At 42.1% G+C, this 25,849-nt stretch overlaps 1 protein-coding gene across 2 annotated transcripts in view; it reads right to left on the reverse strand.

Moving 5' to 3' along the window:
• Nucleotides 1-662: 662 nt before the first annotated feature.
• myot (myotilin) overlaps nt 663-25,849 on the reverse strand; it is a 30,499-nt gene continuing 5,312 nt past the window's right edge. The window contains exons 2-18 of one of the 2 annotated variants that reach the window (XM_079353057.1): nt 21,744-21,788; nt 21,488-21,653; nt 20,799-20,861; nt 20,502-20,643; nt 18,841-18,864; nt 17,044-17,163; nt 16,736-16,946; nt 9,232-9,442; nt 8,151-9,112; nt 7,818-7,968; nt 7,413-7,514; nt 6,324-6,361; nt 5,850-5,988; nt 5,465-5,672; nt 5,131-5,296; nt 3,953-4,086; nt 663-2,585 (exon numbers count right to left, since the gene is read on the reverse strand). In XM_079353057.1, coding sequence (XP_079209183.1) covers nt 2,443-2,585; nt 3,953-4,086; nt 5,131-5,296; nt 5,465-5,672; nt 5,850-5,988; nt 6,324-6,361; nt 7,413-7,514; nt 7,818-7,968; nt 8,151-9,112; nt 9,232-9,442; nt 16,736-16,946; nt 17,044-17,163; nt 18,841-18,864; nt 20,502-20,643; nt 20,799-20,861; nt 21,488-21,653; nt 21,744-21,751 — 2,988 coding nt within the window. In that variant the 5' untranslated portion in view covers nt 21,752-21,788 and the 3' untranslated portion in view covers nt 663-2,442. The remainder of the gene's footprint in view (nt 2,586-3,952; nt 4,087-5,130; nt 5,297-5,464; nt 5,673-5,849; nt 5,989-6,323; nt 6,362-7,412; nt 7,515-7,817; nt 7,969-8,150; nt 9,113-9,231; nt 9,443-16,735; nt 16,947-17,043; nt 17,164-18,840; nt 18,865-20,501; nt 20,644-20,798; nt 20,862-21,487; nt 21,654-21,743; nt 21,789-25,849) is intronic. The other variant, XM_079353058.1, reaches the window with a different exon arrangement.

Consider the following 25,849-nt stretch of genomic DNA (forward strand, 5'->3'; position numbering starts at 1 on the left):
GATTTCTACAAGTGAGCGTTGGGTTAAAAAGCCTTACGAGCTGAGCTGAACCTGAATCCTCTGTCTGTGCTTTCACTCCATCGTCTGTCTGCTGTTTTTCTCCCCTTGTTGTATAAATGCATATAAATATGAGGATGTTGCGTGTGTTCATTCTGTAGAGGAGTAAGTTGGAGGGGACGAGGAAGTATGCTGACTTAATATTTGGTTTGACGGAAGCAGGTCGTCGATTCAGGGAGAGATGAAGGAGTGCGACTGTCTTCACACCTGCCCATTACAGATGAACATCACACTGTACGACCAATCCCCACTCTGCCTCTTTCAGCCAGTTTTTTATGTACTTTTTATATTGTCTGCTTTTTTATAAATAATAAAAAAAAAATACTTGAATGATTGTGTGCGTGTTATTTTTTTATTTTTATGAATCTAACAAGAAGCTGTTTGTACTTAATCAAATTAGTATTGAAGTGCATGAAATCGGTATCAAGACCAATTTTTAAAGGCCTTCGTCTCTTCTCTGAATTTTTCATTTCAGTTTCACATTATGTGCAGTGTTTGTAATAATTGAAGTCAATTTGAAGATGAAACGTCAGAGTCAGGTCTTGCTTATAGACAGAGCCGCTCTCTGACCATATCTGATGAAAGAAAAAACACAGAGGCAACACTACGTTTGAAATCAACTTTATTCCTTCCTCATACATCCTGTGATATGTAGAACTTCTTACACAACAAACAGCACTTAAGGAAAACACACAATACTACCTGCAGTTACACAGAAAGGTCTTAATACGTCCAGAAACAATTCAAGTGAAAAGCACTTTCAACGCAAATGGTCAAAGAAGCGGGACTACACTGCAACGATCCAGACAATGCAGTTTCCATCTTGATGTTCCTCTTTTGACCTGAACCTGTTTGCATGCACATCCAGCCAAAATAAATGTTAATATCCAAATGAATTCTGTCTGGCAGTAACGACAAGCTGTGGCATGCAGGCAAATCAAGCCTCATTATGATCGTTATTTTTATTAATGTACTGTAATGCTCTGGAGTTAGCAGTTCAGGGTTCAGATCTTAATAACTGAAGTTAATGATACATGGGAGGGGAACACAATGATTGTCTCAGCTTGTCAAAACACATATTCTCTGCACTGCAGATGTGATGAAATGTGAACTATCCCCAAATGAGATCTGAGGACCAACATCAGTTCCATGTTCACTTGTCGAGGTCGGCTGTCAGAATGGAAGTCTGTCGCTCTTTGACCAACTCGGTTGACGGCTAATACCACTGCAAGCTTCTGACTATAACTTCAGGTCAAAATGATAAATAGCTTCATTCACATACACTGTATACAAGAAACCAGCTTTAAAACACATTTCAGGCTCAACTTATAGCACAGCAGAGAATCTGAGCAGTAACTAGAAGCTGCATGTGACTGTCCAATAAAGATGGTCATGGCTGAGAGAGGCCACTCATTTTTTAAATGTGTAATGTCAACCACAAAAGGATTATAATTCAGCTGAAGTCTTCTGAAACGTGAGCGAGAGCGAAAACAAGAAAACTGTCAAGATCAAGGTGCAGTTTTAGGATGATGGCAATGTTGTTTCCAGGTTCTGGAGTTCAAAGAGGGTTTGTTCTGTTTTCAAACCAAGATAAAAATGATTTGTGGAGCTCAGGAGTTTGTCACAGGAGTTGGGTTAGCACTATGAGTGACTCTGTTACCCCATGTGCAGGTCTATTAACACATCCATGATTTGTACAAGCTAGTTTGGGCTAGTGAGGAGCGAAATGGAAGTATATCAAACATGGAATCAGCAGTCTTGGGTGTTTCTATATTAGTGCACAAAGCACAGCTCAAAATGTATTAAGTATTGGAGGTGAGGCTGTTTTGAGGATGTCATATTTTGAAAATGTGATAAATGTTAAAATACTTTAGAAATTTGACATATAACTGTAAAATGCTAAAAGAATACAACAAAACTTTAGATAGCTTGGACTTCAAATGAATCTGAAATTGCAGCCTTGTCTGATGTTCATTTGTATTCAAATCATGATTCGACTTCTATCTGCCTTGAAAATGACTTCGCTTCGCAAAAGCGCTGTCACCAGTCTCAGCTGTCATAAAGTCTTTGTGCAGTTGTATCGGTTCTGCGACGGTGTTTTATGCTTGTACCAGTCTGTGAACTCACATTGCATTTCGGAAAGCACGACAGAGCAGGAGCTCCACATACACACACACAGTCAGACATGCACAAACACTGTGCTGTGCTCCCCCGCTGATAACGTTTAGCCTCAGTTACTACCTCTAAGGCCGCAGCAAATGTCAGGGGGCGTACTGTAAATACGGCTTAGGATCAGCAGTCTGAATAGGGCTACTGACTACAGGCTCCTGCCCCAGACGGACAGCTGTGAGATGTGTGATGGCGGTCTGAGGTTCAGTTTGGGGACTACAGCTCCTCACTCTCGTACAGAGGGGCAGTGTGCTGTGCCGGAGTGTCCACTGTCAGTGCAGGCTCATGGCTCAGTGAGGACAGCAGCTTCAGCGTCTTTGAGCCAGGGGGCGCTGTTTTCATGGGTGGGGCTGAACGAGCTGCAAAGGGCAGAAAGAGAAGAAATGAATTCAAACGTTCTTTGACTGATGCAGTACACATTACAACACTGAGTCAATCATTTCAGATCAAAACAGACAATAGTCATCTTAAATTGGAATTTTTGAATTCCCTCCCAGGGACAAATAATGTTTTTTAAATTGAATTGAATTTGGCAAATTTTTTATTTTGCTTCTTCATTTCATTGATTGTAGCTCGAAGCTGAAATCAATAATATATGACACCCATGAAGGGGTAGAAGATTATGAATACATGTTTAGTCAATGAAGACTTTCAGGTGTAAATCTGAAGCCCACACAGTTATTATTGTTATAAGACGACATGAATGACACCAGGGGTGTCATGGACCGCAGCATTCCTTCCTCGCCAAGTGTCTTTAAATAACTCTTTTTCGCTGCAAGTCATAGCACAGTGCAGCCAGACACCGAACCCGAACACATTAGTGAAGTCACCCTTTTAACCAACATGAATCTGTGTGCTTGTTCACTGGAATGTGCAAATGTGGAGAAAGCAGTTGAGCTTGTGAGGACAAACCCTTAAGAGACACAAGTTTTTATTCTTGGCCAGACGGTAGAAAGAATTGTTCATTTTCTTCATATCTAGAAAATCAGAAAAGTCTCCATAGAGCTCATCCACTTTTTTTTGATAAAATCCTCATATCAAGAAATTGGAGACTGTAGCCATGACAACCAGCTACCCCAATGCTCGTGACTATAAAACATTTCATTCAGCGCCAAAACAGAATTAAAAAAAAAGAAGAAAATGTGGTGCAGATCGCTTAGCGGTTAGAGTCCCGTGTATGGAGGTTATAGACCTCATATATATATATATATATATATATATATATATATATATGTATATATACAAAACATTCTCCAACACCTGCGCCCAGTTTTAGACATTGAATTCTCAACCTGAGAATGAAGTCCAGCTCATGCGTAACAGGGGGTCAGAGGTCAGGTTCTTTTCTTTGTCAGTCCTGTCACTCAGCTCCATCTCCACGACGCAGATGGTGGGCGCTGTCATCGCGCAGAAATCCTATAGCTGTGTTGTACTTTCCCCCAATGAGGGGATGGATTCCAAACTTGTCGTTGCTGCTCAGTGATAGTGCAGCGAGCAGCTTCATGCCTTCATCAAGTTTCCGCTCGATCACATAACACAGCAATTGTCTGCCGCTTCTAGGTTACAAGGCTGGCTTCACTGTAGTGTTGAAAGGACAACATCTCCCATCTGCTGTTTCTAACTTAATTTCTGCCTTCATGGTTAATTAACGACCATACGATGTCAAACAAGAGCTGAGAGGCCTTTAAAGTGCACATGCATAGAAAGATGAACACAGAGGACTTACTCCCTACATCAAGCCTCGCGTTGCATGTGGACATGCCGGCTTCATTGATGGCAGAGAGAGTGTACCAACCGGCATCAGACTTCGTCACCCTCTCTATCAACAGACACTGACGGCCTGAACCATCCTGATACAGACTGCAGAGAAACAAAGAGAGATTGTAAAGCACATTTCATCACCAATCAAACAAATGAAAGCATCTTTCACCAAAAAAAAAAAATCTAATGAAAAAAGAAAAAGGGAATTCAACAAGGCATAATTATATTTTTATACACATAGAAACACTAAAGGTTACAAGTCACATAAATTGAGGCAGACAGAAGGAGGCTGGGCGAGTCGTTGTTTGTGTGCATAATATTGCGAAATAAATAAATAAATACCCCCCTAGCTAGAGCAGTTTAGGGTTCAGTGTCTGCTCAAAGACATGTGACTGCAGGAGCTCAAGGTTGATATGGCTTTTTGTTAGTGTCCATTGGTTCTCTGTAACTAACTCTGTCTTTTACTGTAAAGCACTTTGGCTGGCCACTCGCTGTTTCAAATTCGCTATATAAACACAATTGACATTGACATTATCTTTCTTTTCTTGTATTTAAGTTCAGATTTTTTGTGACAATTTCGATTTTAAATGATGGATTAAAGTGAAGAGGAAGACAACAATACATTTGTGCCCTTTATTGATGTGATCCATAAACCATAAAGGTCACGTATAATACAAAATGCACTTCACCATGTGTTTCTAACACTGAAATGTTTTCCGAGTCTGTCTACAAAACCCCCTAATCATGAGACATGTCCATCCTCTCCATCTTTAGCCTGCTCCACTTTTCAGAAAATATGTGCTCAAACAGGCCGATTGGAGATGTTCCCTTAATGACATCACAAAGGGCAGTAGCCCCTCCCCCAGGTGGGTGACACTCCCACAGCTAGGTGTTTGTTCTACCCTCTGAGTCTGCCTTCTCACTGGTTTATAGGCATGATCAAATACAGAATCAGAGTGGATTGACAACAAGACACTTCACACACATGTTCTGAGGAGCTCTCAGATTTATTTAAACTGGTTGAAAAGGAGGAGAATTAACTTTTCACAATACTTAATACTCTCAGTGAAGGGAGGTGGGGTGGGGGGGCTTCACTATCATCTTTGAGTGCAGAGTGGGGAGAGTCTGGATGAAAGTATGTACCTCATTCTGGTTGGATCAATACGCAGCATGTCTTTGTCTTTCTTCCAGAAGAGCTGTGGTTGAGGGGAAGCGTCCACTTTACACTCTAACCTGACAGTGTCGCCCTCTAGAGCTCTGGAGTTCGACATCTTCACGACAAATGTGGGAGGACGGAGAGCCTCCTGAGCTACAGAGGAAGAAGAGGTTGCATAAAAGGGGGATTCATTCATTCATCCTAGCATAAAGAACAACTTCACAAAGTATGACAGGTATAGACTGTATTGAATAAATAATGATAACTGTTATGATGAAGTTGTCATACAGAAAGCCACTTAACACAATGTTCACGTCTTACCTATAACGTCAAGCTTCATGGAAAATCTGCTCTCGCCTGCTCTGTTCCTGGCTACACACTCGTACACACCAGCATGGTGCACTGTCACAATCTCTATGATGAAGGACAGCATCCCTTTCTCACACACCAGCATCTTATGGTAGTCATCTGGACGGATGGCTTTACCATCCAGGTACCAGCAGACATCTGGTGCAGGGAGGCCTCCCACCTGGTTTAAAGAGTATATAAGTCCAGATTTTATTTTCTCTATTTCAGTTGAATGACCCTACTGTATGTGCTTTCTTAAGTATCCCCTCACTTTCTAGAATAAAGATGTGGATTAATAAAGCTGAGACGTGAGAACATGTTTGTTGTTGTTGCATGCAAGCATGTGATATCAATTCACCTTGAAGTCAATCCTACAGAAGCGCCCCTCTTCTACTGTGAGGTCTGGAGGGATCTGCAGAAAGCGCGGAGCGTAACACTTCTCCTGAATAGCTGAGCCCTCATTTCCCCTCTCATCTGTCCCTGAGTGGTGCTTCCCCCTGCAGAGACAGCAATTATTTATTCATGACCTCATTTTACCTCACTTTAAATGGCTGCATTGAACAGTCCACAAGTAAAGGCACAAACACAAGACACCATATTCAACCTGATTTGTAACCATGGTTACTGTCCTCTTCTGCATGGCTACTGAGGAGAGGCCATTAGAAATTTCCATCTATCTTTATTCAGTACTTGAGGATTAGTAACAATATTTTGGACAAGTCTAAACATGAAAATAAAAATAATTATTTTGAATTCACCAACTTTTAAAAATGAATGTAGTTTGAGTAATTTAATGCAGCCATGGCAAAATGAATGCATAAGTTGTATTTACCATAGTCCACCAGTGTGTCTTCCTTCTGGTGATTCTGGCTAAAAGAGAAAACAGATGAACATAAACAGAGTGAATCAAACTTTGATGACATGCACAGCATGTAAATGATGTTCAGTTATGCGCAGGCGTACGTATTGTGACACAAAGGTCCTTTTGTCAGACCAATGGGCTTGTTCTCAGACAGAAGGCTGGAAATAGCCTCTGACAAACCTTGTTGGCATCAGAGGACGTTTGTGTCGATGTGTGTACATGCATGTGTTGTGTGTTTGTGTTGTGTTTATGTGAGAGTGAAAGAATAGATGGTGCAAAGCTCTGTGCGTATCAGAGGCTTTCTGACAGGACACGCTACACACACACACACACACAAACACACACACACACACACACACACACACACACACACACACACACACACACACACACATACCTACACACGCACGCACGCACACACACACAAACACACACACGCACGCACACACACACAAACACAGTGTAGCCATCCATAATGACAGCATGACACAGCTCACTTGGGCTGTTGGATAAACTCGCAGGCTTTTCAACCCTGGGAGGCCCTGAGAGGGAAATGGCTCCTTGTGTAAATAGTAAATGGACCTGAGCTTTTATAGCTCTTTTCTAGTCTTCTGACTACTCAAAGCTCTTTTACACCACAGGTCAAACCTACACACTGATGGCAGAGGCTGCTGAGTAAGAGCATCAGAAGTAACTAATCCCATTCATACACATTCACACACCGCAGGAGCACCTTGGGGTTTACACATCGGATGTGTGACTGCAGGAGCTGGGGATCGAACCCTCAACCTTCCAGTTGAGAGATGACCAACTCTACCAACTGAGTCACAACAGCCCTGTAACTATTGAAAACACAAAGATGCCAATAATGAGTGGTCTTCACTTCATAGCACAGGGAGAGCTCATGGGGGGTTTTGGATCAGATCATGTCTGTACAGTACAGTCCGCACTGCAACACACATCTGTTCAATCTGAAACACACTGTTAGAAACGATAAGGCTGGAGGATTTTTAGAAGATTTAAAATTTCCCATGGCTAAATAAAAGTCTGTTGTCGTACCTGGTCTGGTTGTGAGTCTGAAAGATTGTCTTGGTCAAACATGTAGTTGGCGTTGTCTGGACCCAGCAGCCTACGGGCCATACGCTCCTCATAGGACAGTTTCTGTCGAAATTGAAGCTTTATACTGTTAAAGTGTTGTTTTCATACACACATCATCAGTGTGATGGTATTTGTTTTGGAAAACAGATATAATTTCTGTTAGGTTGAAACAGACACAGACTGTGAGCATGGATGAACTGAAATGAAATGGAGGGTGGGGGAAATGTTTGTTTGCTTTTTGGGCCGATGACACGTATGACTCCTGTACTACAATTTAGTTGACAGGACACACACACACACACACACACACACCCACACCCACACAAACACACCCACACACAAACACACACATACACTCGCACACACCTGGCTGGTTCTTCTTCTGGCCTCTTTAGAACGCAGCTTCTTTTCCAAGTCCTGGATGAGAGCATCTTTGGAGCCCTGGATGTCTTCATCTGTGGAGCGAGCGGAGGAAGGCCGAGGAGCTACAGACTTCTTGAGGATAGGCTTAGGAAGGCTGAAGGTTAGAGAGAGTGAGAAAGCGTTAGGAGGAGGTAGAGCACCAGAAGAAGCAGAGATGGGAAAAACATGTTTCTCCACCTTGATTCATATGTACAAGCTTTGCTCTTACTCAAATACATCACCTGAGCTTATAGGATCAGTGTTGTCTAGGATGTGCTTACGTATACTTTCACTTACGTGTTTGGCGTTGCCTTGTAGCTGGCGGGCAGCGAGACCACAACAGGCTGTATTCGGTTGGGACTGTTGAGAGTGTTGGATTGTGGGCCTGAAGACGGAGAGACAGGGGAGCGAGGGAGAGAAGGGGAAACTGGCAGAGGCTGCTGAGGAAGGGAGGAAGGAGAGGAGGAGGCCCTGAGGGGGAGGAGGGGGCTGGAGGGGAGAAGAGGGGAGCGGGATGGGGAGATGGGGTGGTGGTGAAGGTTGGAGTTGGGAGACAGCTTGTTGGAGGACAGAGGGGAGAAGGCGGAGTTGGAGGGCAGCACAGAGCAGAGGAAGGCAGCAGGTGCGGACATTGAGTCCTGATTGGCTGACAGGGTGGCGCTGCCAAGGCCAGTGGCACTGGGGACACTTGGAGTAAGGGTGATGGTGGAACGCATGGTAGTGCGGGGCAGAGAGGATGAGGAGTCAGGGAAAGGAGAGGAGGAAGGGTTGGTGGTGGAGGGACTGGGTAAGGGAGCAGAAGGAGAAAGAGGAGGTGCAGGAGTAAAGGTCGGGGTGGACAGAGGAGAACTGAGACTGGATGAGGAAGGAGAGGGCTTGACTGTGCCGTTGGTCTGAGCCTGAGCAACAGATTGGGTCTGGTTCTGATTAAGGCTGAGTGACTGAATCTGTGATTGGGTCTGCACCAGGGACTTGCACACTGACTGAGTCTGAGAAAAAGACTGACTTTGTGAGGATATTTTCGTTTGTGTCTCTGTAACAGTTGGACTGTTCAGGGGACTGCTGAAGTTCTGTTGTGAGTTGTTCTGGTTCTCCTGGGCCTCCCTTAGAACACTCTCATAGCTGGGAGCCTGGAAGGAGGCCTGAGATTGAATAAAATGCCTCGGTCTCGCATAGTTGAAGGCACTGGGAGGGAAGTTGCTGGGAGTGAAGGTAGGCAGGTCGGAAAGGTTCATGTCGTTACCTCCAGAGTGGGAGGGCTAGAAGACAGAACAAACAGGAACGTACTAAAAATCTGAAAAGGCACCACTAATAATTCTACTAAAACATCTCAGAGAGCAAAACAAACAACAAGATAAAGTGTAAGAAAGGCTCTTACAGAAAAATTGAGCTTGCTTGGGGTGAACAGCTTGGGTGTTTGGTTAGTCCCCTTGACTTGAGTTGGTGATGGTGGTGGGCTGGGGAAAGGAGGAGGGCTGGATGCCACCTCTGGTGAGTTTTGGCTTCCCGAGTTTAGGAACCTTTCCTCTTCCTCACGGCCACCAAAAGGCTCTTCAAATGAGTGGTTGTCTTGATGAGGCTCTGGAAAACTAACAGATCAAAACAGATGTGTGAAAAGATTTTTAAAACGTTTGTATATTTCATACAAACGAAGGGTTGAAAATTAGGGATGGGCACGAGCACTCGAGCACTCGCCACTGACTCGATTATTCGAGTTCCAAGTCAGTACTTGCGCACCTGTGCGAGCGCTGCTTTTGGCTCATACAGCGTAATTCTTGTAACCCAGCTTTAATCTTGCGTCTCATGCAAGATTTTTTTAATGATAAAAAGTAATAATCATGCAAATAATAATAATCTGCGAGTACTCGAGTACTCTTTCATTAGGTAATAAGAGTACTCGACTGCAGAGATAACAGTAAATTGCCATCCCTATTGAACACATATATAATAAACAATGTACAGCAGGTCTCAGATCAGTGTTATTCACCCTCTAAGTCTCACGCACTAACACTAGCTCGCTAGCTTGACTTTTGCAGATGCTGTTATTGAGAAGTGGACATTCATTCAGCAACAAGTCCTAACGGTCTTTGTCAGACGTGATCTTTTTGTCCGTGATAAGAATATGTTTACAGACGATTATAACCAAGTACAATTGACATGACATTTTTTCGATGAAGCACATACCGCAACAGTACTACAGCTTTCAGTAGCAGTGCCAACGTTCTCTGACGTAATATCTGTTATTTCCACGGCAAAAAGTTCAAGGTTACAAGGTCAAGTACAAGGTCGAGTATGGAAATAACAGACGAAATCTGAGTCCATAAATGTAAGTATTTAAGTCAAATCAGTTCATGGACGTAAATCATTGTTGAAATCTTGTTGAGTCAAATCCAGAGAGTGTAAATATTAATGGTCGTGGCCTGAGTGATGTCACCCGTCTGTTACGGCAGGTAGCCAGTCGGTGTCTGTCTCCATGCTGGAAATCTGTCTCATCCTAACGGCCCGTCAGCCTAGCGACAGATTTCTGCATTTGCTTAATTTTTCCACACTGCAGCTTACTGGTCAAATCTAAGGAGAGTACCTTTGCACATATTTCAGCCCACTTACTGTTTTCGTTCCAGTAACACAAAGCCTGACTGTACGTCAACTTAACTTCCAGGAAAGAATGTTGTTCCCATGACAACCACGTAGTCTGGGCTGCGTAGGAGTATGATGACAGTAGCAGTGTCTCTTTTTCTTCCTCATTGACTGTCAAACTTGCTCACTGTTTTCCTGACTTTCTACATCTGTCCTGTGTGCACAGGAAACGTTTAGCCATCAAGCATCATCGGACCTGATTTGAGAAGACTTTTAAATCTGAATTAAATTGTAAATTATTATTATTATTTTTTTACTAAATGTGCCTCATTTACAATTTACCATGTGTGGCCTTTATGAAAGGACAAATATTGGACTACTCACTGCAAAAATAAAGATTTTATACCTCAGAATTGGTGAAGACTCAACTTGTTGAGGATCAGACTACAATTGGTGCGGGCTTTGGGATATAAATGCTGCACGGCGTCTTGCTGCGGGCTGTCAGGACACTCCAGTAGGAAACAATGGAATCAAGCTGATTTGGTCGCTTGTGTCTCATGCTGTTAGGATTGTTTAGTTCTACTTTCACCAAGTTCGACTTTTTGCTTTTGTTGAGACATGACAGAAGGTTTATGATTGGCCAAATTGGTTATTCAACTATGATGAAGAAGACAATTGATGTATCAATCCTAGCTCCTTCAATCATGAACTTGTAGACGCAGTCATTTAGGACTGGCCAACAGGGCGATCCAGCAGTCGGAGGGTTTCAGGACTCGATTAGTGAAAAACAATCAGCGACGTGTGACACCTCACAAACCCAGACACAAAGTCTGGCATGTTTCTTTCTTTTTCATAACATCAGTGACACTGACCAATGAGAGCACACTCTACAAACAGACGCCACAAGTGTAAACAAACAAAATGGCCGATTAAAAGATGAACGATGAAGTTGGTGCTGTGAGATGGACATTTGCAACAGAGGAAAGTTTGTGGAGCTTTGGCCACATTATCCCCGTATAATTCCTTCTGTATGACCTGTTATGGGGCGGCTGTGGCTCAGTTGGTAAAATTGGTCGTGTCCCGAGGGGAAAGGTCGGGGGTTCGATCCCCAGCTCCTGCAGCCACATGTCCGATGTGTTCTCGGGCAAGACACTTAACCAGTAGTTCCTCTCGCTTCCTTCGTCAGCGGCATGGGAATGTCTATGACTTGATCAGTTACTTCTGAGGGTCACTTTACATCGCAGCCTCTGCCCTCAGCGTGTGAATGTGGAGGTGTGCTTTGAGTAATCAGAAGATTAGAAAAGTTCGACACAAGCTCAAGTCCATTTACCACTGTGTTGACGGAAGATCACGACAAAGTAAAAAAGGAGAAATGCTGGTGAGAAATAGCGGACAAGCTCCAGCAGCCTGGTGAGTAGCTGCTGTTAGCTATAGCATCAATCTCAACGGCTAGTTTATTTTAATGTTTGGATAGACAAACACATTATAAACAATCATTTGGCAGCTTATGAGCAACATCGAGCTAAAACAAAGAGGGTTTCATTCATCCCTCCATTAATTATCACCGGTCATCATGATGATTGGTCGGGTATCCTGTAGTCTGACATACTGACCAGTACTGTAGTCTGAAGATTGATTAACGTTACAATCCACTAATATCTGCATGTTGAGCAGCCCGTAACAGTCCAATGACAAAATGATGATTGAATATTTGTTGTTTGTTTTAATTTGTGTGTGTGAGAGTAAGGCAGAGAGAGAGAGTGAGAGAGAGAGTGAGGGAGGGAGAGAGAGAGTGTGGGAAAGAGAGAGAGAGTGAGGGAGAGAGAGAGAGTGAGAGAGAGAGTGAGGGAGAGAGTGTGTGGGAAAGAGAGTGAGGGAGAGAGAGAGTGAGGGAGAGAGAGAGTGTGGGAAAGAGAGAGAGAGAGAGAGAGTGAGGGAGAGAGAGAGAGTGAGAGAGAGAGTGAGGGAGAGAGTGTGTGGGAAAGAGAGAGAGAGAGAGTGAGGGAGAGAGAGAGTGAGGGAGAGAGAGAGTGTGGGAAAGAGAGAGAGAGTGAGGGAGAGAGAGAGAGTGAGAGAGAGAGTGAGGGAGAGAGTGTGTGGGAAAGAGAGAGAGAGAGTGAGGGAGAGAGAGAGTGTGGGAAAGAGAGAGAGATAGAGAATGAGGGAGAGAGAGAGAGTAAGAGTGAGAGAGTGAGGGAGAGAGAGAGTGAGAGAGAGAGAGAATTTGTATGTGTATTCAAGTTTGTGTCATTAAGTGGGCATTGCTATATTGGTCTTGGAATTCGGACAACAGCCAGCAGGTGCAGACACTCCACTGGCACCCACTCTCTCTCTCACACACACACACACACACACACACACACACACACACACACACACACGCACACATAAGATCTGCATGACATTGTGGGTAGGAGCAGGCTAAGCTTTGAGTCCTCTTCCTGACCAATGACAACAGAGGAACAACAATATGGAGGGCTTAGCTGGCTTTCCTCTGAAGAACCAAAATACTGTAGTGACACACACAGGGTCGAGGATACATGGCACCACGTTTCACTGCCAAACGACTCGTGGACAAGTCTCATTTTCTTGGTTTGACTGTAAGTAGACCTAAATGTTTTCACCTGATGGCGACAAACGAGGACAGAATAAAGGGAAGATCTTTTCTGCACACAGCCCGACCACAGGTTCACCTCAAGCTCAGTGTTTACGTGAACTTAAGTAGCAAACATCAAGTAAACTAGTGTTATTCTAGAAATGACACATTGTTTAATAGGGCAATCATAGGTCAAAATATTGGGACCAAATGAAAGAGCATATTTGGAAGCCAAAATGAGTGAGCTCAGCCAAACGATCAGGAGCAGCTTCACATCACGAACTCAGAATCTAAAAGCTATAAGTCCGATCAATCTGTAATCAATATCAGCTTTTAGCTCTATTTTTCTGTGATCAGTCAGTTAAAAGCATTTCACACTTACAGAAATCAGAAATAAAGTGCATCCTCTGTAAATGTCTCTGAGTCATGACTGTTGACAAAGAATGAGAAGCTTGAGTCCCTCCAGCTGTGTTGTTGTCAGAGCTGTGTTTACATCATGTTTACATGGACCGGACGGCCTGTGTGTTTAAAGCTGTTTAGTGAAGGCCTAGAGAAAAGAAGAAGAACATACTCACTGTTTATTTGGACATCGTCACACAAGTTTGAAAAGATCCCTGTCAGTCAGTTTCAATCTATGTGCAATATGAAGCTACGAGTTAACTAAAGAGCACTAACATTAGCCTGCTAACACAACACTGCAGGACACAGGCAAGAGTCAAGCTCATGGGGTATGATGTCAAATCTAAACACCTATGTCTGCGTAATACATTAATGGAGCTTAATTATCAATCAATCAATCAATCAATCACACCATAATCAATTATGGTGTGTTCTGATACAAACTCATGAGTGTAGAGCGGATGGAGGTGTCACTGTAGGACGAGGCTTCAGTATGGAGGAGGTGTCACTAAACAGCATTTTGTTTTGGTTTCATGTTGGTGCGCAGAGGCGACATCTACTTGGTGAAAAAGTCACTAGTAGCCTTTTTTTTCAAAATGTATTTGTTGAGACATGTGTGCCTTCATTGGAGAGATAGGACGGTAAAGGAGCCACAGGCCGGATTCAAACCTGGGCTGCCCATGTTGAGGACTACGGCCTCCATACATGGGACGCAGGCACAAACCACTGTACCACCAGGGCACCAATAAGTAATAGCTTCAATAATAAATTACGCATACATGTGTTTATCTTTGAAAACATAGCCCTATATTAATGACGGCTTCAGTCTGAGTTAAACAGAAAGGGGCTTTAATTTTCACTATCAACTGCTCGCTCCTTGTCCTTTAAGCTTTCACCTCAGATTACAGGTGAGTCTATTTAACTCAACCTTTTATACAAGAGCACTGCCAACAGTTTATGAACAACTGGTGTTGTCTGTATCACTGGTGATGAATAGTCATTTCTGAAGGACACAGACGCCATGCCTGCACTTCATATTACGGATGAGATCATAACAGCGGACACAGATACACACAGTGGACACATACTGAGAGCTCTGCCAAACATACCTCTCACAGCACCCACTGCACTTCAATATGGACCAGATTTCACAGTCAGCACTGACATAAAAACACACACAAACACGCTGTATCTTTAAAAACATCAGCTCTTTCGTAATGACTCAATAAAACAAAAAGAAGATCAGACAGCCTTCACAGATGAGCTCAGCTGGACTCACTTTGGACCACTTGTCTCAAGGGTGACCTGTCAGGCAGCCAGCACATGTTTGGTGCTCTTTAAGACTCCTGAAGCGGCTCATGAGAAGAAAAAGGGAGTGACCTCAAAGACAAGGGCATATTACAGTTTTCAATTACAGTTTCCCCTTGATGAAATTGTTTCCTCACATTTCCCTTTGAGCATTTTAAAAGAAGCAACCCAGATGACACAAAGTCCCAAAATAGACTAAAGTCCACTTCCCAATCTCTCTAAACATAGTTTGACCTTTTGAAGAGGACAGCACATAAAGCCCAGGGCTGCTGTTTCAAGATTTTGACGAGGAAATGTAAAAGAGCCTGTTTTAAACGTTCATAAAATAGAAAAGCATCATTAGAGGTTTAAAAATATGACCTGTCAGAGCAAAGCTGAGAAGAAGAGAGCGTCACAGGAGAGTCTTACCTCGTCAAAACAAAACCAAAGGTGTCTGCTCCCGTGCAGTCAGCGCAAACAAACTTCAGCTCAGACTGAATGAACTTGGACTTTCTCTGAGCCGATGATGAGCGCGAGGCGGGACAGCAACAGGTGACACCGCGCGCTCACGATGACTATGCAGAGCGGGAACGCGCGTACAACAGATTAGTATAACTGAAACTCACCATCACGAAAACAAATAGTATACACAGCACATATATATCTCTCTATTATACAGAGAGTCCACGCTAACAGCCTGAGTAAGTATTCAATAACACATTATTCCTCTTTACATTTCCTTGTTTGAGAGTGTTTTTTAAATCCTACAATCATGCTTTCTTTCCAAGGCTGTATCTCTTTTAACTCTTATCTTCTTTATCTTTTGTCTTTTTATAGTTTTAATCTGCTTCTTTTGGCTGAATCTTTTATTTTTAAAGAGTGTCAATCTTTCAGTGGTTTCACTTTGTTTTGTTCACTTCTCCTGTGATTGCCTTATTGGTTTTAAGTTTTATTTCCTTTTTATATCTATCATTACTATTTTGTTTCTAATTATTAATCACAGTCTTCCTCACGTTTCTCTTTTATTTTTATTTATTTTATTATAAGGCTATACTCAATTATTTTTTTTGTTGATTTGGTTTTCCCCCTTAAAAGCATTTTTCCTTGGCAAAATACCTTGCTAATATAATCTATATTATCAGTAATCATGATCGTTATTGTTTGACTTAGAGTGTTATATCATCTCACATTATCTTCTGTTAAAAGTCTCAAGAAAGAGAGAACTTCAATTTGGGTTTTTACTACACTTTGAGAATAGTTTAACAGCGACCTCGTCTGGAAGTCAATATAAACTACAGCAGTGTTTATGTTTCTTTGAATGAAGGTGGGATTTACTACAAGTAGAAAATAAGTCAATTATATTTTTTACCTTTTCAAAAATAGGAAATAAGGGAGTGAATGAGAGAGTGAGAGAAGAGAATAAATGGCCTGGTGCTTGTAAACTTCTTTTCTAGCCTTCTGACTACCAGAAGCACTTTTACACTGCAGGTCACTCACATTCACACACTGATGGCAGAGGCTGCTGTGTAAAGTGACCATCAGATGTGACGAATCCCTTTCATATACGCCGCAGACGAAAAACCAGGAGCGACTTGGGGTTGAGTGTCTTGCCCAAATCAGACATGTTGCTGCAGGAGCTGGGGAGTGAACTCTTAACCTCCGGTCAATCGATGACCGTTTTCAGCCTCCCATAGTAGCTAAATGTATACACTATTAGTTGTTAAATATTACAATACAGTTTAAACGAGTGAATAAATAGGGATGAAAGTGTTCACCAGAAGTTTCAAAAGACGTCTTTATTTGTGTTTATCTACAAAAAAGAATTAGAGGTCCAACATGTCAAATCAGAGACTATTGACAGTGTAAGTAATTATTGTCTCCCCTCTTGATTCACAGGTACACTGATGATGTTTCCCAAGGATTAACATCATTCCCTTGTCTGAGATAAAGCTCTCATGCCACCCAACCAATGGTCTGTGTGTGTGTGTGTGTGTGTGTGTGTATGTGTGTGTAAGCAACTCACTCTGCACTGGGCAGGTTATCTTCTAAGGGGCTATCAGGCCACTCGGGAGCAGGGAGAGTAAGAGAGTCAGGTATGTCACTGGGAAAGTCCTCTGTTCTCTTTCGGGAAGACGTCTCATCTTTGAATGCCGCCTCCACTTCCTGCTCTGTCTGTCTCAGAGGAGCTGCCTCCTGCTGACGGATGGCCTCTATCTCCAGCTGCTCCTCCATGTCTGCAAAACAAGAGATGAGCGACACCAATGGTGTTAGACTCACCAGTTGGAAGTATTCATTTCTGTAGGTACAAATATGTGATGTGTAACATCTAACCGTCATAAACGTCCAGGAGTGCTGAACAGGAGACTGTGCCAAAGGAGTTGACGGCCACACATTTAAAGAGACCAGAGTCTTCTGGAAAGGCCTCTGTGATCACCAGAGTACACAGCTCCTCTGCAGAGGGAAACCAAGGACTTCAGTGCACGTGTAAACAGATGCTTCAAATGAGTCAATTCAAAAAGATGCATACATTTGATGATTTAGGTTTTAAATCAACTTAACTGTTTTAAGGGTGTAACACAAAGTTCAAGTTATTTATAGCAGTCACAATACTGAAACATTTATACAGTCCGAGTGAACAGTAAATGGACATGAGCTTGGAAAGCACTTTGTCTGATGTAGCAGCGAGAGCAACATAGAGTTAAATGTCTTGCTCACGGACACATCAGACACGTTGCTGTAGGAGCTGGGAATTGAACCCCTGACCTTCTGGATGAAAGTAGAGCAAACAATCTTTATATCTGTTTTGACACCACTGGAAAGAAATTGCAAATTCTAGTTACAAGTAAGGGGAATAATTTCACTTAGCAGACACTTTTATCCAAAGTGATAAACCTCTGAGAGTAAGTACAACACAAGCAAGAATCTAGAAAAGAGGAAACTATGTCAGTAAGTACAACGATCAGCTTTAAGTCCGATTGGACATACAGGTGCTGACAGGAAGCGATCAGAAGCAGAGCACAACATTGTCGGCAGTTCTTAAGAGCTCTAACCAGTATTTAACCATCCTAAAAGTCATAGTTATCAAACAAAACCACCATCCATACAATAGAGACCATCATCATCATCTATCAAGACCATCATCATCCTCATTGAAGTCAATATTCCTGAAAGAGATGGGTCTTTTGCTTTTTTTTAAAAAGGTTCAAAGGAACTCTACTGAACGAATGGAGTTTGGTATTTTTTTCCACCACCGAGGGGCGACACAGGAGAAAAGTCTAGTTAGCGTCTTAGTTGTGAAGGTTGGATCAGATGCCTTTCATCGTCAGGCGTAGTGAGCAGAAGCGAGTGTAGACCTGCAATATATAGTTTAGGTAAGGAGAAGACGTTTTTGTCGCCGTTTTCTAAGCAGGCAGCAGAGTTTTAAATTGGATCTTGATTACCAAAAGGTGCAAATAAACACATGAACACATTGTTCATGTCGCACTAATTAATTGGGGGGGAGAGGTTCTGAAGTGTGCCATGGAAAATTTGAGCAATTTAAACAATGTGCAGGAGTTTGCATGCCAGTTTTGATGGACCCATTCTTCCCTAACTCTCTTATGAAATAGACTTTTGTCTTTTAAAAGCTTTAGTAAACTTGAACAGATTTAACCCTGCAATTAAAGAGATAGTAAAGTAAAGTATAAAGAGGGAAGATTTTGACATCTTTATTTTAAAGCTTTGAATTGATCACTCCTTTTATGGCGGTGTGGTTAAAGCAATATCTCCTGGTTGACTGAGGCTGTGATGGAGGGGCCTCAAGTCTCATCCATCCATCCATTATCTACTGGATATTGCTTTTCCTGTTCGGTGTCACAGGAGGCTGAAGCCATCCTTGCTGTCATTGGGCGAGAGGCGGGGTACATTGTGGATTGTTTGCCAGCCAATCACAGGGCCTTTGGTGTGTCTTATCTTTTCTTAAAGATCTTTTCATGGGGCCCAAACAACCCCATCATAGAGCCTGTTATGTGTTATCAGCTTTTCACAGAGAATAAGAAATTACATTTTAAGGGAAAATTCATAAAAAGTACTCTTCAGATCGTATGATTTTCTTTAAAACAATGATATAACCAACATGTGTATACTTACCTGGCACTGACACAGAGCTGGCTTCTGGGGGGGGAAAAACACAAAGAAAAGTGAATAATCATTTACTGGGAGTGATCATGATATACAATTCTTAACTGCCACACAACAAAAGAACATCAATAACCCTTCAAGATTTATATGAAGGGCTTTAAATGTGTAACATAGTAGCCTTCAGTTTTGTGAAATGACCCTGCATTTATGTGGGACAGGCGTCAATACAAGACAAGCTTTTTCTAATCTCTTTTAAACAAGACTGAGAGGGCGATGAAATAATAAATTCACACCAGAAAAAAAAGAATTGGTAAATCCTGTAGAGCTGGTAAAGTTCTTTTCTAGTCTTCTGACTACTCAAAGCATTCTGTTTGTCTACACTGCAGGTCACACCTACACACTCTATATCCAAAATTAGGATATAAACAAAATGAATTACATATTAATAATTTGATCTTGCTTTGTACGACCAACTCTTAACGAAGGGGCGTTAATAATATGAAGGGAGCCCCGTTAATATCATCACTAAGGTGTAAAGTGTTACAATTTCACTCAAGGAAGGGCTAACAGATGTTTTTATGATTTCAACATTTATTTACGTCTCTTCAGCGAGCACATGCAGCAGAGTCCTCCTCGCACCTCCTGTCACTCACTGAGGTTTACATTCCTGTAGTCATTATTCACATCATCATGCAGGAGAATCTGAGAGCATGTGCTTGCATGTTGTGGATGCACACTGGTACACATAGTAGCATTATTCTGTCTTTCTTGGACAGATTTTTAAGTTCATAACTGAATGCATAGGGTCCTCTAACTGAGCCCTGCCCTTACTACAGGTTTTACTGTAGGACGGTTAAAGTTGTTTTTAATGCAGCTTTATTTTATAATCAATATATTGAGAAAATCAAGGAGAGGACTTAAAAAGTAGGAGGAGTTTGAGTTTAGACTTTATTGTCCCCGAGGGGAATTTCTTTTTCACCAAAAACAGTACAGTTTAAGGGCTGCATGCCGACACGTAGGTTTACAAATCTCTACTTCTTCTTTATGTCATATAGATTCAAGAAATAGTAAGTACTTGAGATTGGTCTTGGTCTCCTTTTTGAAGGTTTCGGTCTTGTCTTGGAATCCAAGTCTTGTCTCGGTCTCAGACTGGACAGACTTTAAATTAAAACCTTTCCACCACCGATAGGCTATTTGTCCTCGTCATTCGTGACAACAAAAGTAAAAACGCTCCTTTCTTAAACAACCAAAGAAACATGATTTTATTTGTAGTTTGATTTATTTCCACTGGTTATAACCAGAATCTTCCTGGTGTTATGGTTCACTTGAGTGACACAACATGATGATTTTTCTGTGAAATTTTTGGTCTTGGTCTTGACTCGCCCTGCCCTGGTCTTGGTCTTGGTCTTGACTCGCCCTGCCCTGGTCTTGGTCTTGGTCTTGACTCTGCCTCGATCCCTAAATGTTGTGTTCTTGTGTCGGTCTCGGAGCACTCTGGTCTTGGGTATTTACTGGGACTGGTGAGTGTGGTCTTTACTACAACACTATATTTAAGTTTCATACATGACTTGCAGCATAATAAAGTGAACGATGTCTGGACTGTTATTGAAAACGTAAGGCACATTTTATGACTCATGTTAAATGACTCCAGGCCAGCGTCAAACACTCACTCTTTCGTAGTATCCGAAAGTCATCAGAGTCCAGAATTTGTTCTTCCTCTCTGTACCACATAACCTGCAGAGGAGGAGTTCCTCTCAGTCTACACTCGAGGACCACCAGCTGACCCTTTACTGTGGACACATCATAGAGGCACTGGAGGGGTTAAAAGACAGGAACAAAGACGGAGAAGAGAATTAGATCAAGGAGTAAGAGCAGTGTGAGAAGGTGTTGTGCTCAGTATTCTTCAGTGATAAACGTTTTCTTCCATTCTGACTTACAGTAACTTACAGTGTGAGTCTGTTTATTACCTTAACAAAAGAAGGAGCCACTCCATTTCCTGCATACTGCTGAGTGTAGATGGGACTCTGAGTCTGCAATTAAAAAGCAGTGCATGTAAATTACATAGTTAAATTTTCATTTTTATTATCTTGTAAAAAGTGACTAAAACTACATTATTCCTCATGTTAGTGTTGAATGTGGATTATTGTAGGCAGGGTTGGTCATTTTCAAATACTAGCATGATGTTGAAAGTAGCATTCCCTCAGTGCTCCTTCTACAACCACCGCTTCTCGTCTGTACTCCCTCAAAAGCCACGCCCCTCACTTACATGCATTGTGTAGAAACTACGTTGTCTCATGTCTCATTTAGCATTAAATAAACAATACAGCCAATCTTTTACTACTCACAACGGTCAAAGACAAACTCGTAGTATAAACTCTGTCAGTGGTGACGTGCTACTCAAGCGGTAGAGAACAAGCAGGGAGACAGGGAGACGTGATTGGTTCATCACATTGGGTCCTTCTAGCAGACATTGGTGGACGTTTTTACAGGCTTGCAACTGCTAACGGATGATAGATTGTCTTTGTTCCATGAGTTATTAATCTCTGTCAGGACCGAAAGACAATTTCAACCTAAATCCTAAAAAGTGTATCTGGAGGAAATGCAACCCTTTCTTTGAGTCTATAAAATGAAGAAGACTAATTTGAATCGTGATTACCCTCTGTGGGCTGACACACATAGGCTGCACAAGACTGGAGTGCCTCTGAGCCATGAAGGTGGAGGAGGAGGAGGAGCAGGAGGAGAGCTCTCGAGAGGAGGATGCAGAGGAGGAAGAGGAGATGGTCAGGGACATGGTGCTTGTCTTCTTCGCCACCCTCTGGATGCTACGTAGTGAAGTATCAGCAAAGATTATCAGCAAGGATTAGATCAAATTGTTGTTTCTGTCTTGTATGTGTGACGTAGGTCAAACTTACTTTGCCATGTTTCAGGCGTTCCAGGAGGCAGTGGACGAGGTTATGCTATCAAAAGGAGAAGCAGAGTGTCAGACATGTTACTCTCTCTCCTTCTAGAGGTAATCAGTGTTACAAAGAGGACAGCTTGTGTCCGACCTGGAAAGGGGTTTTAAAAAAAAAAGTTATTTAATGTTGTTGATTTGTTGTAGTGTGTGCGTCAATTTTGAGCTAGCAGACAAAGTGAAAACAAAAAGGAGAATCAGTTTTACTGAAGGAATAATTTGGGTGCTGCACAGTGAGGAGAGGTGAGTGCTGTTGACACAGCAAAGGTTCCTGGTGGATTTCAACCAAAATATTTTGAAGTAATTCATTAAAGGTCACATATTCTCCGTGTAAATCAGTGTAAATAAGTCTCAGAGCTCCCCAAGACATGTCTGTGAAGTGTCTTGTTGTAAATCCACTCTGATCCTGTTTTTAATCATGCCTATAAATCCATTTATTTCAGCCCTGCTCAGAAGAGGCTGTTTCTGTGTCTGTAGCTTTAAATGTAAATGAGCTGTGTCTGACCACACCCCTCTCTGGAAGGGACTGGGTGGCTCAGGCTTTCTTGCTCCATTTTGGTGAGAAGGCAGATTCAGAGGGCAGAACAAACACCTAGCTGTGGGATTGTCACCCACCTGGGGGGAGGGGTTACTGCCCTTTGTGATGTCATGAAGGGACATTCTCCAAACGGCTTGTTTGAGCACACATTTTTTTAAAAGTGGTGCTGGCAAAAGGCAGAGAGGATGGACTTTTTTCATAAAGTTTGTAGACACATATTACACATTTTGTGTAATATGTGGCTTTAAAGTTGATTTGTCAAACATGTAGGCAATACATAATTTAAAGATCCTGAATTCAACCTGCACATGGTGTCCCACAATTTTCAGCCAATCAGTTGGTTGAAGTATTTCTCAAAGTGTTCATGGTATTTCTTTTTTCTTCCAGAAAAAAATCTATAAAATGAATCATTTGCAGGCAGGAATGTTTGAATGGTACAAGACAAGAAACACAATTAGCGTGCACTACACTAACTTTAGTAGCTGTTCAGGGAATCCTTTTGGGGTGAGACCCATTGATCGCACCAAACATTTAGATAAACAACCTTAAATTAACATTATTAATAAGAGACAGACTGCAGCATGTCTTTCATAAGTCAAAGGACACAACGTCAATCAGAGTTTGTGTACGTGCTCACAAACTTGGCCATTAATGCTGATTTAAAATGCAGCTGATTTGTATCTCATCAATCTGTTAAATGGAAAACTAAATAAGTCTTTAAAGGAAAATATGAAGGACTGTTATGAAAGATAAATAATTGAATATCAGTGATGTAGAACTGTATATTTATTCTGTCCCAAGCATACAGAGGACATCTTCTTAAATATCATCAAAAGAGTAAGAACAATAATGTAAACAGAAAATAATTCACTGAACCCCTCTTGATGTTTGACGGGAGAAATGTTAAATAAAAAAGAAGAAATCCATTAGCAGCAGCTGAGTAAGTTTACACAATGAAACTAAACATACTGTTCTGACTTTACTGTTCAGCACATATCTGACGTCTCATATTATTCATTAACCCTTTATAGGGCAAATTACTATTTTTGGTAATTTCCACAAACATTACATATGGCCACCCTTCTGCACCTCAGTAAGGTTGAGAAGCATGTGATCCTAACTCAGCCAATCAGAAGAGTCTCCCTAGTCACTGATCCTGCTATTGTGGTATTTGAACCAAATATGGTAACTTTACTACACAATTACAATTTTTGAAAAATGTTTTAACAGAAATAAAGTTATGTTATGTGCCAGAATAACAATATGAGATTGAATTTTTGAATTTCAAAGTATTTCACTGAGTGCCCTTTAAAGGGTTAAGCACAGTCAGAGGTGCTGCTTGTCAACAGGCAAGGCAGGCAACTGCTTGGGGCCCCCAGGTTAGTAGGGGGGCCGAATGTCTGACAAACTTTAAACCAAAGCATTGACTCAAAATGTTCAAATTTTACAATGACAGTAGGAAACCTGCCTCATCGGGCCCCATCTGACAGCACTCACTCTCAATGCCCTGCGAAGCGTTGCAGCATTATCCCTGTGAGAACCAAAATGAACTAAACCAATAAGGGAAAATAAGGAGGAGTTATCTGTCTGGAAAATAATAATAAACGCTAGTTGTAGGGGCCACCAATGAGTTTTTGTCTGGGGCCCCAAAAGACCCTGGAATCGCCCCTGAGTGCAGTGAAGAACATCAGGATATAGAATTATCGCTTTCCTTATAAAGACGAGTTCTGAATAAAACATCATGCTGAAATATATCCGAAATATTTTGAAAGATCTGTGGTCCACATGAGACGCTGGTTTACAGCTCATGTACAGTATACGGGCCGAGTTTTAGTGGAAGTATTATAACAGGGGTCGTAGAACAGGGTGCATCGTCAGAGGTGCTGCTTGGTGCCTCAGGCCAGTAGTTGGCTAACAAGAGATGACAAAGCTTTAATTACAGCAGTGCCTCAATGACAGCAGAAAACCTCCCTAAGGGGGCCCCATCTGATACAACCTGCTAGTGTGAAACCAAAGTGTGTCAGTGAAAGTCACCAAAGGAAAATGGAAATAATGAATGCAGGTTTGAGGGGGCCCAAACATACTTTACTACTGTGCATCATCCACCAATGTTTAATCAGACATCAGTTGTAACCCTGAAAACTATGGATGTGGACAAAGTGGGAGAGAAGCTCAGTCTGTGTAAAGCAATCCTGGAACCCACGTCTACGAATGCCGATTGAGGATCGATTAAATCGACTCCTGCTGCTGTTCAGCGCCCTCTACAGTGCAACCGTGCACATGCAGATACACACGTTGCACAGTTATGCACTTTAAAACAAATGCACACACAGATTTGTCGAATTCAAGTTAACAGTGAACTTTTGAATAAAAACTGCAGAACCTGACATGATATGATAAATGTATTGCTTCCATTGTAACCGGTACCAGAACTGTTGCTATGCCTTCATTTCGTTACAACAGTTTGCATATTAAGGCTGAAGGCTTTCTGAATTTCTCACTTGAAACACCTCACTATCCCTGCCTGCCACGCTGCCCTCTGTGGTTAAGTCCTGCTCCAAGAGAAGGAGCTGACAGAGGAGGCTGTGGTTCAGGTTTCCGGGCTAAATTAAACTCCTGAGCACAGCAGAGACTCTCTGACCTGAGATAAATCTGTGTCTCCATTAGCAGGTCACACACAGATAAACAGTGGAGGCTAAAACTATCCTTCACGCCGGATCTTCTCTTCTGTTTGATCTTTAATCTCCTTTATTCTCTTTTTGTCTGCTTGATGAAGAGCATTAACACATCATGTCTTAACTGTTGGATCACAGCGTAAAAAAAGACAATGTACAGCATCTTTGTCTACATCCAGTTTCCCCTCACAACATCACTCCCATCAGGTATTCTTGTTTACCTGTGCCTTTGTTAATACACTTATGATGGATCAACAATGCAAGCTTTGAGCCCCTCATATCACTTTTTTCTTTGTTGGGAACAAGGTTTGAAAGCAATCGAAAACATTTCTGGTGCCGTGCAAGCACACATTAGGCAAGCCAAACCGGGCTGGATGAAATGATATCATAATAATCCAAACAAGTACAAACATCCATGGTCAACGAGGTACCCCGTGCACACAAGTGCTCATGACTGCAGGGTCTAACCATGCATAATAAATCAGAAGTCCATGGCACACTACAGAGAACCTTGCTTTATTTTTAATAACACGTTTCAATGTCAAGTTAATGTGCGGTAATTGTTCCATTTCCATTTCCATAAAGAAATCCTTTTTTTCCCCACATTTATTTTGAGGCTTTTCTGTGCTTTTCTTTTGGAGACAGGGCAGAGGATAGAGTCTAAAACTGGAGAAAGAGCAAGTGAGGTGTGATATGGCTCAGGTCAGATTCAAAACCGGGCTGCCAGCTCTTGACGACTTCAGCCTCCATACATAGGGCATCCACAAACTGATAGACTGAAGCCTCGCCCCATCCCTTGATTTTAAATGGTCTAAACATCAATGTACCATCCTGACCTGATAATCATGTTTA

This window comes from Symphodus melops (assembly GCF_947650265.1).
Source record: "Symphodus melops genome assembly, chromosome: 9".
Taxonomy (NCBI): Eukaryota; Metazoa; Chordata; class Actinopteri; order Labriformes; family Labridae; genus Symphodus; species Symphodus melops.